The sequence below is a fragment of the Rousettus aegyptiacus genome, unplaced genomic scaffold (assembly GCF_014176215.1).
Source record: "Rousettus aegyptiacus isolate mRouAeg1 unplaced genomic scaffold, mRouAeg1.p scaffold_m13_p_13, whole genome shotgun sequence".
Classification (NCBI taxonomy): Eukaryota; Metazoa; Chordata; class Mammalia; order Chiroptera; family Pteropodidae; genus Rousettus; species Rousettus aegyptiacus.
The window spans coordinates 40,863,039-40,876,336 of NW_023416288.1; the positions used below are offsets into that span (position 1 = coordinate 40,863,039).

At 51.7% G+C, this 13,298-nt stretch overlaps 1 protein-coding gene across 2 annotated transcripts in view; it reads right to left on the bottom strand.

Moving 5' to 3' along the window:
• Positions 1–13,298, bottom strand: part of AOAH (acyloxyacyl hydrolase) — a 107,806-nt gene that overhangs the window by 12,116 nt on the left and 82,392 nt on the right. For both annotated transcript variants that reach the window (XM_016159783.2, XM_016159776.2), the window contains 2 exons: positions 12,879–12,953; positions 5,757–5,929 (listed from right to left, as the gene is read on the bottom strand). In XM_016159783.2, the coding sequence (XP_016015269.2) occupies positions 5,757–5,929; positions 12,879–12,953 (248 nt within the window). The remainder of the gene's footprint in view (positions 1–5,756; positions 5,930–12,878; positions 12,954–13,298) is intronic.

Consider the following 13,298-nt stretch of genomic DNA (forward strand, 5'->3'; position numbering starts at 1 on the left):
ACTCAGGCTGGAGTTGCGGGGAACCTTTAGGAGTTCACTCCCTTCTTGAGGTGTTGGCGTGGGCTAGGGCGGGGCCTGGGGAGGACCCCGGAAAGGGGTCCGAGGGTGCCACACGGGTCAGGGCATCACCCCGGCAATGGCCTCAAGTGCCAGGCTCCCGTGGGGCACGGGGAGCACTCGACGTGGCAGTCAACAAACCCTCTTCTCCAAGTTTACGAAACACCCAAGTGGGACCCAATTATCTCATGCTGAGGACCCGGCAGGACTTTCTGAGAGTCTGAGGGGCTGACCATGTGCTGCCCTGCAGCTTGGTGACCCGAAGGCCTCCAGCAGGGTCTGGGCTGCCCTTGGGGGCGGCGGGGCGGGGGGGCGGTAGGCGGCCAGCATGCTCCGTCCCTGCAAGGCCCAGCGTGTGTCTTGGGTGAGCCCTAAAGAGCAGATATGCCCCACACTTACTTTCTGGTGCAAGTTAAAGAGGGGTCTGTGAATGAAGGCGCTGAGTGCCACGTGCGGGTTCACCCCGAGTTTCCCGGACATCGGCGGGAGACGCGGCCCGTGTGAGGGTTCTCTCTTCCCTTTCCCCGCCGTCTCCCCCCTCCCTCCTCACGGCCTACCCATCCCCGAGGCAATTCGACTCTCGCGCAGCGGCTGAGACGCAAAATCCAGGCACCCCCGGTTCTCAGGGGCGAGGAACCGACGTCTTCTCCATGAACGCGTCTCTCGCGCTCAGAAGGATAAAGGGAAACAGCGGCCGCGGCGCGGAGCGGGGAGGGCGATCGGGGTGGGGGGGGCACTCTCGTTTTTCACTTACACCTCAGGTCCGTTAGGCGGAAAGATGGATTCGATTTTCTTGTCAAAGAAAAAGAAAAAAAAAAATCTCTCTCCGTGTGGTTGAGTGAATCTCAAGACTGGAACACCACAGGCCTCTTATCGCCGCCACAGCCACAGCGACTCGCCCGGCCTTCTCCGCGCCCAGCCGCGTCTGCGTCTCCGCGGTTCAGGGGCTCCGCGTGGGGGCCTGGGCGCCGGCTCTCTCCAGGATCCCGCTTTCCGCCCCGAGGCTTCTTTTCTTCTGCTTTTTTACTTTTTTTTTTTTTGGTCTGCGTGTGTTTTTGGAGTTTGTCTCCTTCCTCCGTGCGTCCCTCCACCCTACCCGCTGCAGTGGCCGACACGCCCGGCCCGCACTCCGCGGCTGGGTCCTTTGGCGGAACCAGGGCCTCGGGATGCATCTTGGCTAGCGTGGCCGGGACCCTGACACCCTGCTTAGCCCTGACGAGGCCCTTCTCCCCGAGAAGTGTCCGCCCTCTCTCTCTTTCCCCAGCCCGGTGGCTAAAGTCTCTTCGACTTGGGGGGAGGCGGCACCTCACGCCGGACCCTGAGCAGCACTCCGGCACCTTCCCCGTTCCTACCGTCGAGCCCGGATTGCTCTGCCCTCCAGGGGGACTGAAGCTTGCCCTGCGCCTGGCTCCCCGCTGGGAACTAAGCCCGGCCCTGGTCTTGCTTCATCGGGCTCGTTCCCTTCCTCCTGCCGTCCGACCGCCGAGGTCCCAGAACGCCTCAGATGGGACCACGAGGCGCGCCACCCTTCCGGGCCTCCTCCCAATCCGCGTCCCTTCCCGCTCTACCTCCCTGCCATCCTGCGCCAGGTTGATAAAGGGACAATCCTAGCGCGAGCAGGTCAGTCCACCGCGCAGGATGAGGGCGCGCAGGTGTAGTTAACGTGCAAAGAGGCGGGGCCCCTTCTCTCCCTTCTCTCTGGCACTTCTGCCTGTGGGGGCGTCGGGTGACTCAGGGTGGTCGTGTGGAGGTCAGGTGGGAGAGCTCGCGATGGGCCGACGGCGTAAAGAAAGAGAAGAAACAGTTCCTATGCTTTTCTCCCCTGCCGGCGTTGCCGGTTGGTCATCTACTCCCTCTTTGTAGGTATTATCTTTTATCCCTGGTCCTTTAATGGTACTTTTGCCTTTTGAGGAGCCTGAGTCTGAAGACCGACTCTCTCTACATGTCACACCTGTAAAGAAGCAGTGTCTGTGACTCCTGGTCAGACAGCGACTCTGCTGAAGGGAGCTGACCAGACTGACCAAGGCGAAGCAGAAGGACTGTCCCGCAGTGGCCAGGGATCACAAGCGCTGAGCTGTCAGTGTGTGTGTGTGTGTGTGTGCGCGCGCGCGCACATGCGTGTGCACACGCCTGGGGGTGGGGAGGGTGCCACTGGCTGGCCCAGCGATGCCACATGCGCCTTCTGAAGATAAAAGGGCCTTTTCTGTAACAGTTTGTTTCTCAGTCATTTGTAAGCTCTTTAGGGCAAGGTCTGTGGTATTTATTTAATGCTGGGATCTTAATTGAAATTTTAGGCACCATGAAAGCTTGGTCAATTGCATCTCCAGGAAATACTATCTAGGGCACTAAAACTTAGTGAAACCACATTAATCCAGACGGGGGGAAGGACAGTAATGAGGTGTAAGGCACACTGCATCGTATTTTAAAATACGTTGTGTTTTAAGTTCACTGTAACCAGAGTGAAACGGAGCCGCCGCTGACGTTTTGTGGCAGAGGCCCTTCGTGGAAGGCCTGGTTGCACGCCTGGTTGCGGCCAGTACTCCCGGACATCGCGGCCACGGTCCGCCCCTGAGGATGGCCCGCAGGATGCCCGGGGCTGGCACCAGGGTCCCTGACGCTGGGTCATTTCACCGTCAGGATCTACATCCTGTTTTCCCCAGTTGAGTTGTCTTTTCTCCCTTCTTTGAGGATGAGACCTCCATTTTCATGTCATCTTTATCCACAAAGCACGTAATAGTTATCTCAGACATATTGACGGAAAGGTTGCCTTTCTCATCGACGATGCTTGAGAGGACTCGTCGCTGGTCAAAGCGGACCTTTCTCAAAAGATCTTGCATAAGTAGAATCCTAGTGTGTGAAACTGACTCTCTGGTAATGTCTCAAAAAAGGCGATCCGTTCTCGCCAGGAATATTACTTCCTGCCTGTCTTACGGAGGCACTAAGGTCATATCACCACCGGTCCAGGGGTTCGTCCCCAACCCCTTCTGCTCCCAGAACTCTTTCCTAGCCCTTAAGGGGTGGCTACATTGTCCTGTTTTAGGCTCCGAGAGAGAAATGAACTGGAAAACCTCCTTGTTTGCTTCCACAGCCGTTAGCACGGCGACGTGGGAATCGGACTAGGGCGTTGGGCTGTGGATGAAGGTGAGACCCGCTCTAACCTAGCCAGAGCATCGGAACCCCGAGGCTGGTCCAGCACTCACCGGCTTCCCCGCTGGTCCATGTGAGGTGGGAACGCAGATCTGAAGATTGGATTTGGAGCAGAAGCATAACAGAGAACGTGTGGGCGGCAGGCCCCTCTGCGAGCCTCTCCTGTTACGTGGGTCGTGTGCCCGCCACAGAGTACAGGGGAAGCTGGGTCGAGCCTCCCTTCCTCCCACTCTGTCTGGGAAGGACCCCGATGCTTCGCTGAGGAATTTATAATCCGTCGCCCATGGCAACCAGGCACCAGAAATATTTTAGAAAATGAATAATAACTTAAAAACATTAAACAAGTTATTGATGGCTTTGGCTTTCTCCCAAATTGGATTTTCTTTTTTTTTTTTTTCAAAACTAGGATCGTTTGTATAGGACAAACTCGTTACATCTTTTCCTTCTTCCTCTTTGGGCGTTACAGCATGTCACGGCTGTTTGAGAACAAGGCAAAGCCTCGAGCAGGGTGCTTTGACCTTGGCACTACTGATGACCTTGGTCGTAGGGGCGTCCTGTGCATCGAGGACGTTTCGGAGCCTCCCTGGAGTCTACCCACTAGATGCTGGTAGCACCGCCTCCCCGGGTGTCGTAATGGGCGGGGGGGAGCGGGTCACTCTGGCTGCAGACCAGCATCCACTAGACAATCCACCGGAGGGATCGACGAGTTTCCCAATCACCTCCCGTCCCTCGCCCCACCCCTTCCAGATCGCATGGAGTCATTATCACACGCCGTGGTTAAGTCAAAGGTCTGAAAGGACTTACGGAGCCGCCTAACCAGAGTCCATGGAAAGAGAATGGGATTTAAGCCGGGTCCCTGTGGGTATGATGGGGTACACTGGGAGCACGTCTTCCCTCCCCAACTTCCCTGCCCCGAGCATTTCTTCTCATGGGAGAAATTTAGGAATCTAAAACAGTTGTGTGGGAGCTGCAGTTTTCACAGCCAGTGACTCAGAGAGACGCCATCAGCCCAAGTGGCCGTCCTCCATGTGTCTGAGGCAGCCCAGGATGGGGCACGTCCTCCTCTGCGAAATCATGCTGTCGTTTCTACGGGGCGCTGTCAGAGCCGCGGGAACAGCAGAAACTGAGCTCTCCTCACACGAGGCTAGACAGTATTTTGCTTGGAGAATCACAACATTTGTGGTACGTTTCTGAACTGAAGAGGAAGTGGTCTCAGTCTCACTGGTGAGGAGCCTGGAATGTGGGTGTCTACCGCCGTCCCCCCAGTGAAAGGACCAGAGTCCTCTGAGAGCTGGTGAAAGGGCCCTGCTCTTTTCCCATGGGAGGAGGCATGGGACTCCCTGAGGGAGGCAGGGGGTTGGCTTAAAGAGGGGTGCAGGGGGAGAGTGAAAAGGTACAGAGAAGTTACCGTGCACGGGACAGCCCTCCTGTGGAGGGCACTGAGGGGCGAGATCCTGGTCTTGTCCCCCTGAATCGCTCCGCAGACTCAGGAGGAAGTGCGTGGCCTGCCACAGCACACGGTGGCTCGGGCTGGCATAAGGAGCAGCTGTGGCCGCACCAGGGACGGAGCTGCCCCTTAACGCAGCTGGCACAGATGCCGACGAGTCGGGGCTGCGTGGAGGGTACCCAGGCCTCTCCTCTGGGTGCCTGTCACGGGCAGCGAGGCCACACTCTCCGTCCCCCCTTCCCGCCTGTCCCCCCTTCCTGCTTATCATCCCTGGTGTAATTTGGGGATCTTCCTCCCACTGGAATAGAAGCCTCATGTTGGCAGGGATTTTTGGCTTCTGTGTCCACTGCTGGTTACACGTTGCCTAGAAGGGACATTTTCCTCCAACACACAGAAGGAAGAGTTGTGCACCACCCAGCTTACGCATACCATGAGCTGGCTACGCAACCTTTGGCAAGCCACCTCACTCGTCTGAGCCTGAGTTTATTCATCTATAAAACGGAATTAATGAAAACATTGATCTCGCAGGAGTGTTTTAAGGTTCGGCCTGGCAACCTTTCATAACGTGAGTTACCACCGCTTTTGCAGCATAATGCGCCTGGAATGCTAAAGATGGATCGGAAGTTTCTGGGGCTCTCGAAAGCATTTCAGAGCCAAGGACTCCAGGGGAGTGAGGAAACAGGGAGCAGGCCCTCTGCCCGGCGGCGTGCTGCAGAATTCTACCTGGCCCCCGGGGGGCGCTCAACACTGAGGTTCGAAGAAATCTTTCCCTTTCCTAGGGCTTTCTGTCTCTCCTTCTGGCTTTATCGGCTCATTTTAGAAATTACCCTCGGCTCAAAGAGTTTCTCGTTTTAAACCCTTACCTTTCAATTTGTCCTAATTCTTCATTAAATACTTCCGCCCTTTCTGGCTCTGGATCTGACTCTGCCTACCTTTGAATAACGACCTTTAGATCCTGCCCCTGGGGTCTCTGCCCTTTAGCAGTCCTGATCGTTGTACTGTGCTGGCATTTTAGGTATATTCCTATATGATAAGAACCATATATATATACGAACTATATATACATCAACATCGGTAAAGAGTAAATGTATCTTCAAACCAATACCGAGAGGATGGTATCTGTCGTGTAGATTATCCCAGAGAAAGGTTCCATCTGGTAAGCCGGACAGGACAACATGGCTGCCATTCGGCAGGTGGGAATTTAGAAACTTCAGCGTCTCCGTGGCCTTGGAATACAGTTGCTCAGGAGTGGTCATTTCTGGGACTGGGTCTATCCGCCTGTGGGTAAAAGAAACAGAAAACGCCTTAGTAGATTACAAGGATAGATGCACGCGAATACAAAATACCTGCCCCTGAAGCCACCCCACCCCACCACTGGGGTGGTTATTTGTGCCGTCTGCAAAATATTCTTGGCTTCCTGACTCCCTTGTGGTTGGGTGGGCCATGTGGCTGGTCTGCCTATGAGTTATGAGCAGAAGTGACATACGTCATGTTTAGTGGTAATGGAGCCTCTAAAAAACTCTTTTCCTTTGACATGGGCCTGGGCACTGTTCTGGACAGCGGTTACTTCACCAGTCTGAGTCCCGGAACAGAGGTGCATGATGATTCTGGATGGACATGTAGTTTGAGTGAGAAGTAAACAGTGCTTTGTGCTATGAAGATTTTAGGGGCTGTTTGTTCCTGCAGCATAATCTTACTTATCCTGACCGATACATACAGTTGATGAAATCAGATGGATCTGGTATTGATTACTATTTGTTTGACACTTTGAGGTCTGCAACTTGGTTTTTAAAACTTTCCACATACATTATAGTCGGGGAAACCGAATTTCACTGAAATGAAGTTATATTATGTGTCCATACGATATCCTTCCTTTTGACCCTGAATTTGAACTTGCGTGAATTTCCCGAGGACTGCTATTTCAGGCTACACCCCTGCGATGCCATTTGCCAACAGACAAGTCCATTTTGCTTCCCTGGCTTATTTTTGTTGTTTCCATAGTACTGTTTGTGCTCTATAGAAGGTATTTGACGTTTTAAATTACATTTTTATCTTCTTGTTTCATAAAAGTTAGTAAAAACATAAAAAGTTTTGAAACATGAAAAGAACATAGGCCTAAAATCAAAGAATTTAAGAAAAAGATGGAAATCGCAAGTGAACTGAAGGCAATTTTTAGCTTCAATCAGACATTTTTGAATTTAAAATGGCTAACTTATTTTAATTTGGTTTGAAAAAAGAATAAGTAATGTACAAATATATTCTAGAAATACATCGTTGAAAGTTATGTTTACTCTTTTTTTTTTTCTAGTTTTTTGTTTAAGAGGCAAGGTGTAAAGTAGGGATCCTAGAGTACTTTTTGGCTTTAATGCGTAAGTCTATTACTGTTTATTTTTACAATTGACTTTTGTATACACTTTCAGGAATACCTCAAGCTCGAATTAACATATGAACCTACATTAACCTGGGAATATGAGTTCTCTAAGGTTGTCATCTGCTCTTGAAGCTCTAAGCTGCCTGATGCTAACCTGAATAGAATAATGCTGTATGTTGTTTTCTACTTTGAGTTCTTAAAATTCTGAAGTTCCTGAATGACCCTGTAATGGGTTGGATGGCCTCCCTGGAATGTGACTTTATTTGGGACTAGGGTCTTTGCAGCTATCATTAGTTAAGACAAGATTGTATTGCATTAGGGTGGACCCTAAGTCCAATGACTAGTGTCCTTATAAGAAAAGACACAGGTGCATGCAGGGAAGAATATGGAGAGAATGGAGTTAGGCTGTCACCAGCCAAGGAATGCGAAGCATTGCTGGGAGCCATCAGAAGCATGAGAAGACAAAAAAAAAAAAAAAAGATTTTTTTCCCCAGACCCTTCGGAGGGAGCAAGGCCCTGCTGACACTTTGGTTTGGGACTGCCAGCCTCCAGAGTTGCGAGAGAAGAAACTCCTGTTGTTTCGAGTGCGTGGGACTTGGTTACAGCGACCCTAGGGAATGTAATGCACATTCCAAACCAGAAAAATTAAGTCCAGTACTCACAGGCTGAACCCACGGCCTAAGTGACATGGGAAGAGGGGACAGAGAGAGGCTCCTGGGGTATCCGCTATCCTCACATTTAAGGGAGCTATTATATGGACATCGTCACTGTCGCTTTGGAGGGATTTTTACAAAAGGTATCGAAATTTGAAGTTGACTTAACTTTTGACTTGAAATTTCACTTTCAGGAAGCTGTCATATAGTGACAGTTCCACAAAGATACAAAAGCGTACACACAAATAACAACATTACTTGGAATACAGTAAAACTGAAAAAAGCCAAAAGGCCTGCCTGCGTAAATTGCAGTACGTCCATGCAGCAGAATGCCGTACGACCACTAAAAGGGTTGAAGGGCTGAGATACGGGTGACGGTCGCACAATATTCTGAATGTATAAAACGCCACCGAATTAGCTGTTCACTTTAAAGTGGCCAATTTTGCATTATGTGAATTTCACCTCAGTAAGAAAAAAAAAATATAAAAAGAATTAAGTAATCTCTATGTATTAGCATGGAAAGACTGCTAAGAAGTGTTGTTGATTGACATGGACAAATGGCCGAGGAGTAAGCATAGTATAAGTACATCGAGATGAATATTACGAACCTGCAAATTGGAATCTGCACAGATACCATCTGGCTGCACATACACCCAGCTCTCTCGATCGGTCCGCTTAGTGGCGGTAGCAGGAAATGATCATGGGGAGACCGTCCCTTCCTAAGCCCTGTATTATTTAGACTTTTCACAATCGATGTTACTTTGTGAGTAGAGAAATAATATAATAAAACGGATTCCCGTATCACTTTTATTATCCTTCCTATAGGGGGAAAAACGGGACTCCACCCAAGCTTTAATGGGAAGGGCAGAAATTTCATGTTATTTCTCTTCTACCTGCTTCACTTCGTCAAATAAAACCACTTCCCAAAGGACTGCTATCTGCTATCCAGGGGCGACAAGGCTGACCAGAGCTGTGAGGATCACAGGGGCCGGTTTGTGAACGGCAGCATGGACCCACACAGAGGAACGGGCAGGTCGAGCCTGGCATTTCTGGGCACCAGTACAGTGCCAGCTGTGGCTGGCGTATGTGTTCCTGTACTATGCGGCGGGTTGCTCAGACTTTCCTAAAAAATGAGAGAAAAAAAGAACTTGTCCCATTTTAACACACTCCAGCATGTAGAACAGAATGCTACATCTATGTGTTTTGTTACCTCAGGAAAAATTATGTTACTTTGTGAACATAGGTCTCCCTAACCTGCAGAAAGTGCACGCTCAGGATGTGAGAGCAGGCTGCCTAGCCCTCCCTACTAAGGGCGGAAGGCCGGCTAGGGGCTTTCGCTTGGCTGTGCACACGCCAAAGCTGTGGAAGGCCCTGAGTTTGTGAGGGGGCTCCGGGCTGCCTCGTGGGTTTATTCAGACCAGGGAACCTACCCGAAACACTAGGTTTTATATTCACTGTGTGTTTGGACTGTGACGGCGCGACAGGAAGGAAAGCGAGCGGAGTGTCTCTGTCCGGTCCTCTGTCGGCGGTCCCCTGGTGCACTCTGCCTGCTCACTTTTGCCTTGGCGCCTGCATTTTTTTTTTTCTGTTGGTACAGCGGCACTTTGGTACAAAGCGATTATGCTGAGCTCATTCTCTCCAACCATGGGAAGGCAAGGTGAATTAAAATGGGGCAAGTCTCTCTAGTCCCTATTTAATGATTATTATTATTTTTGGTTAGAGACACAACTGTGATGATAAACAAAGAATCTGAGCGAGTTTGTGTTTGTGAAGAGAGCACCCCACAAATCCAGCAAGCACCTCCGAAAAGGCTAATTACTCAGTGAAATGGAACTGCAAGGCTTGGCGTTGCTGACGGAAGCTTTTCGGGTCACCGTGGACAGCCACACGACCCACACCTGTGCGTGGTCGGCGGCCTCCTTTGATGTGCACAGCGAAATGAACCAATTCTCAGCGCCCCGGCCCTTGGGAGGCTCAGGTGCGTCTTTGTCCTAATGAACTGCGTCCGATCGTGCGAAATCCGCCTCAGACTTGGGTGCAGGGCTGGGATCCCTTCGTTACCCTGGCGGGTATTTCGGCCAGACTGCACCTGGCTGATGGCAGGGAGACGTGCCCCCGCCAGGAGGAAGGCAGAGGGCCTCTGCCGGCGGCAAACGCCTCGCGGATCCGCAGCTGACGAGCCTGGGACCCGCCGCGCGCCTGCGCCTCAGCCCTCCGCACCCCCCGCCAGCAGCGTCCGCCTCTCGAAACGGCCGCGAAATAGAATTAGCCCCGTGCTCAGGTCAGCCAGGCGGAATCGCATCACTGACCTTCCGCCCGACCCCCTCGAAGAGGCGTCTTGACACAAACCGGGAGTGGGGTGGGGACTCCTGTGCCCACACGCCCTAAGCATAGAGATCCGGGGTCCCCCAGGCCATGCCGGCTGCTTGGGAAACTCCCTATCACCCCCTTGGCCACCGCGCTGCCAGGGAGGAGGCTGGGGGAGGGACCTCCTCTAAGCAGCAGTCTGTCCACTCCCTTCTCTGCTTGCTTTCTGCCATTCGATTGGGTGGAAGGACAGTTTCTGGGCGGTCCGGGCTCCTTGGATCAGCATCTTGGCCAACTTCCTCATGCAGTGCTGATCAAGATGTCCAGGGCGACCTCTGAAGCTTTGGCGGTGCAGAAAAAATGTTTGGGGGGGCGTGGGCGGGGCACACAAATGACCCGTGGTATGTGGGTGGCCGTCCCAGCTCTCTCCATCAGATGGAAAGTATACAATCTATAATTTCTAGGTCCACTATAAAAAAACGGAACCGTGTCAATATTTGCGACGAGCGCTAGCTTTTATAATTCTATCACATTTCCAGCAATCACAGTGTTCTTTTCAGGGCTGTCATGTTGGGATGTTGGGGAAGTGTCAACGTCACCCTGTATGATCTGAGAGTCTTAAGGACATTTCCCGCTGCTGCTGCTGTAGGTCACTCACATCTGCCCCGTTCCTAAGAATTCACCTCCTTCTGAATCACTCGCGTGCTACAGCTCCGTGGATGGCGACAGGAAAAGCCCAGGGAAGCTGGACTAGCTTAGGCCGAATCGAGCAGTTACAATGAGAAAGCGAGGTTCATCTATATTAACTTTTTTTCTTGAATTCCAGACACGAAAAGCTATCTTCCGGTCACGACCTTTCATTCATTTAACAAGCATTGATTGAGTAACGACAGGAGTTTGGAGACTTGAGAAAGAAGCGTATAGTTGCATTATTTTGACATGAGCGGGCACCACCATAAAAAAATAAAAAGAAAAGAAAGAAGTCAAGCACACATCCCCAAACTCGCTCCAGGGTGGGCTTATTATGCGACTCGCTGCTGGCGTGAGCTTTCCGTGAAATCGCGTTGCTCTTTTTGGATGATCGACTCCACCTTGACGTGCTGGCGGATGGGGAGGTGCAGTCGCCATCTGTCTCTATTTTTCTAACCCTCCACGGAACGGGCGCGGCGGGGACGGCTCACGCTGCCGACTTTGTTCTCTCACCCGAATGCTCGGGGCCTCTGTGCCCAGATCCCAGCAGGCGGCGAGGCTGGCACAGGTCTCTCTCTGGCTGACGGCTGCCTGCCCTGAGGCTCTTTGGGAAGGAAAAGCAGGACGGGGCTGGAGGGGGCCCTGGGGGAGCAGATTCTGCTGGAAAAGGGCACTTTCGGGATTTGGGCTCGTGGAGTCAAAGCCTCTCTCTGCGGGCGTCCTTAGCTCAGTCTGTCCCCTGCCGCGCCGACATGACCGTAGGTTTGTTCTGTTTTGCGATGGGGTTGGGGCCGAAGCTCGATGCGTCTCCTTTGGCAAGCAGCCCGAGGTCAGGCACCGTGGCTTCTGCCATGTACCGCAGAGCCTGGCGCAGCGCTCGGCACAGCGCAGGTGCTCACGACATCCTCGTAGATGCATGAGAGGAAGCAAGCGAGGCAGGTGTGGCCTGTCGGACGTGCATGGAATTTCGTCGGAGACCCTGGTCTGGCTCTCAGCTCTGCCGCTCGGCTCACTGCAGTATGAACGAGCTCCTTGGCCCTGCAGATCCCGTTTTCTCAACTGTAAAATGGGGACAATCGTACTTGCCTCACGGGGCTGCTGTGGGGACTCTGCGCTCAGGGCAGGTTTGGGGGCAGGTGGTTCGTCACGGAGGCTGGGACTTGGGTCCTCAGCATGTAACCTTGATGACTCTGAGTTCTGGGGAGAGCCATAAACCAGCTTTGGGGATGCCAAGGGGTGTCTGGCACATAAGCATCTCTGGATCACAGTGTGGTATCTCCTGCACTGAACTCACTTCACTGGTTAGGTCTATACCTCCTCCACCGTAAGAATTCTCGGGCTCTCACGGAGGTGTCCATGAGGGCAAGTGCATTTTAATAACACTGAACTTTGAGGTACGGAAAAGCAAAGGATGGGCAGAGAGCAGGATGGCCTGGGTCTAGAACTACTTAGGGTGGGAGCCGGCTCTGTCATTCATTGGGCAAGTCACTTAACCTCTCTTGGCTTTCCTTTTCTGCCATTTTCTAAAATGGCGGGTGGGCGGCTACTGGGGACTTGTTCTAGATGCGATGTCTCCCTTTTTCCTTTTGGCCGTGATCACAGAGCAGACAGCATTCACATGCGCAGCATATTCTTAGGGGCGTACGCAGATTTTGAACAACCTTCCAAACTGTTATGTGGTTTCTAAGGTATTCAACATTTCAAGAGCACTATTGATCTCAGCAGGTTAGCAAAACCACTTTCTTACTGGGGCCCTGGGAATAGGAAGGATGGGCCGTGAATTATGTGCAGTTTCTTTGCAAATGCTCTAAGTGTATGGAGTCTCGACCGCATAAGTAATTTCATGAGAATAGGAGTGAGGAAGCTGTTCTTAATTTTGCCTTATTTTAGTTAAAAAGTCATGATTCTCAGTCTTGGATTCTTGGCTAGTAGAAGTATATTTCTTGTGCTACAACTCAGAACCGATCATGACACACGCATTTGTTGTGAATCGGAGCAAAGAATTAATGGATCGGATGTGTTTTAAATAGGGTCTTTCAGCATTACCTGTTGATTTTGTTGATTTCACCTGTGCCTGGGACTTGCTAGGACAGAGAACTTCGGCCCAACAGCAGGCTACTGCAATGGCGTGGAGTGGAGAAGGGTGGGTGGGTGGGGGGGTCCCACAGTCAAAGACTTTTCAAAACCTTCTTTCTCAAGAACTCACCCATTGCAGACATCGTTCCCAATCATGGCGTATATGACGATGGCTGGGTGGTCCAACAGCTGGTTCCTAGACAAACTGAGAAGCCACAGACAGAACCCGAATGTCAGACGCGTGGAAACCTAGCTCTGGAAGCAACGTCGCAGGCCGGGCCTGCGAAAGAACCTTTGTCCGGCCGCCCTCTGCGAACGGTTTGCTATTTTTCTTTCATTCTGGTATCACTATTCCCTTTTCCCACTTTCTTCTCTACAGACTTTAACCTACTTTCCCATTAGGGAAAGACCACAAAAATGCACAGAGTTGAAAAGAGTGGGTTGCAGTCTACAGAAGGGGGGCACGCTCCTGCGTTTTTAGCATCCTTCACAACATTCCTTATCGATCAACGCAGGTGAGTTACCCGGGTTACTTATGTTCGGATTCATG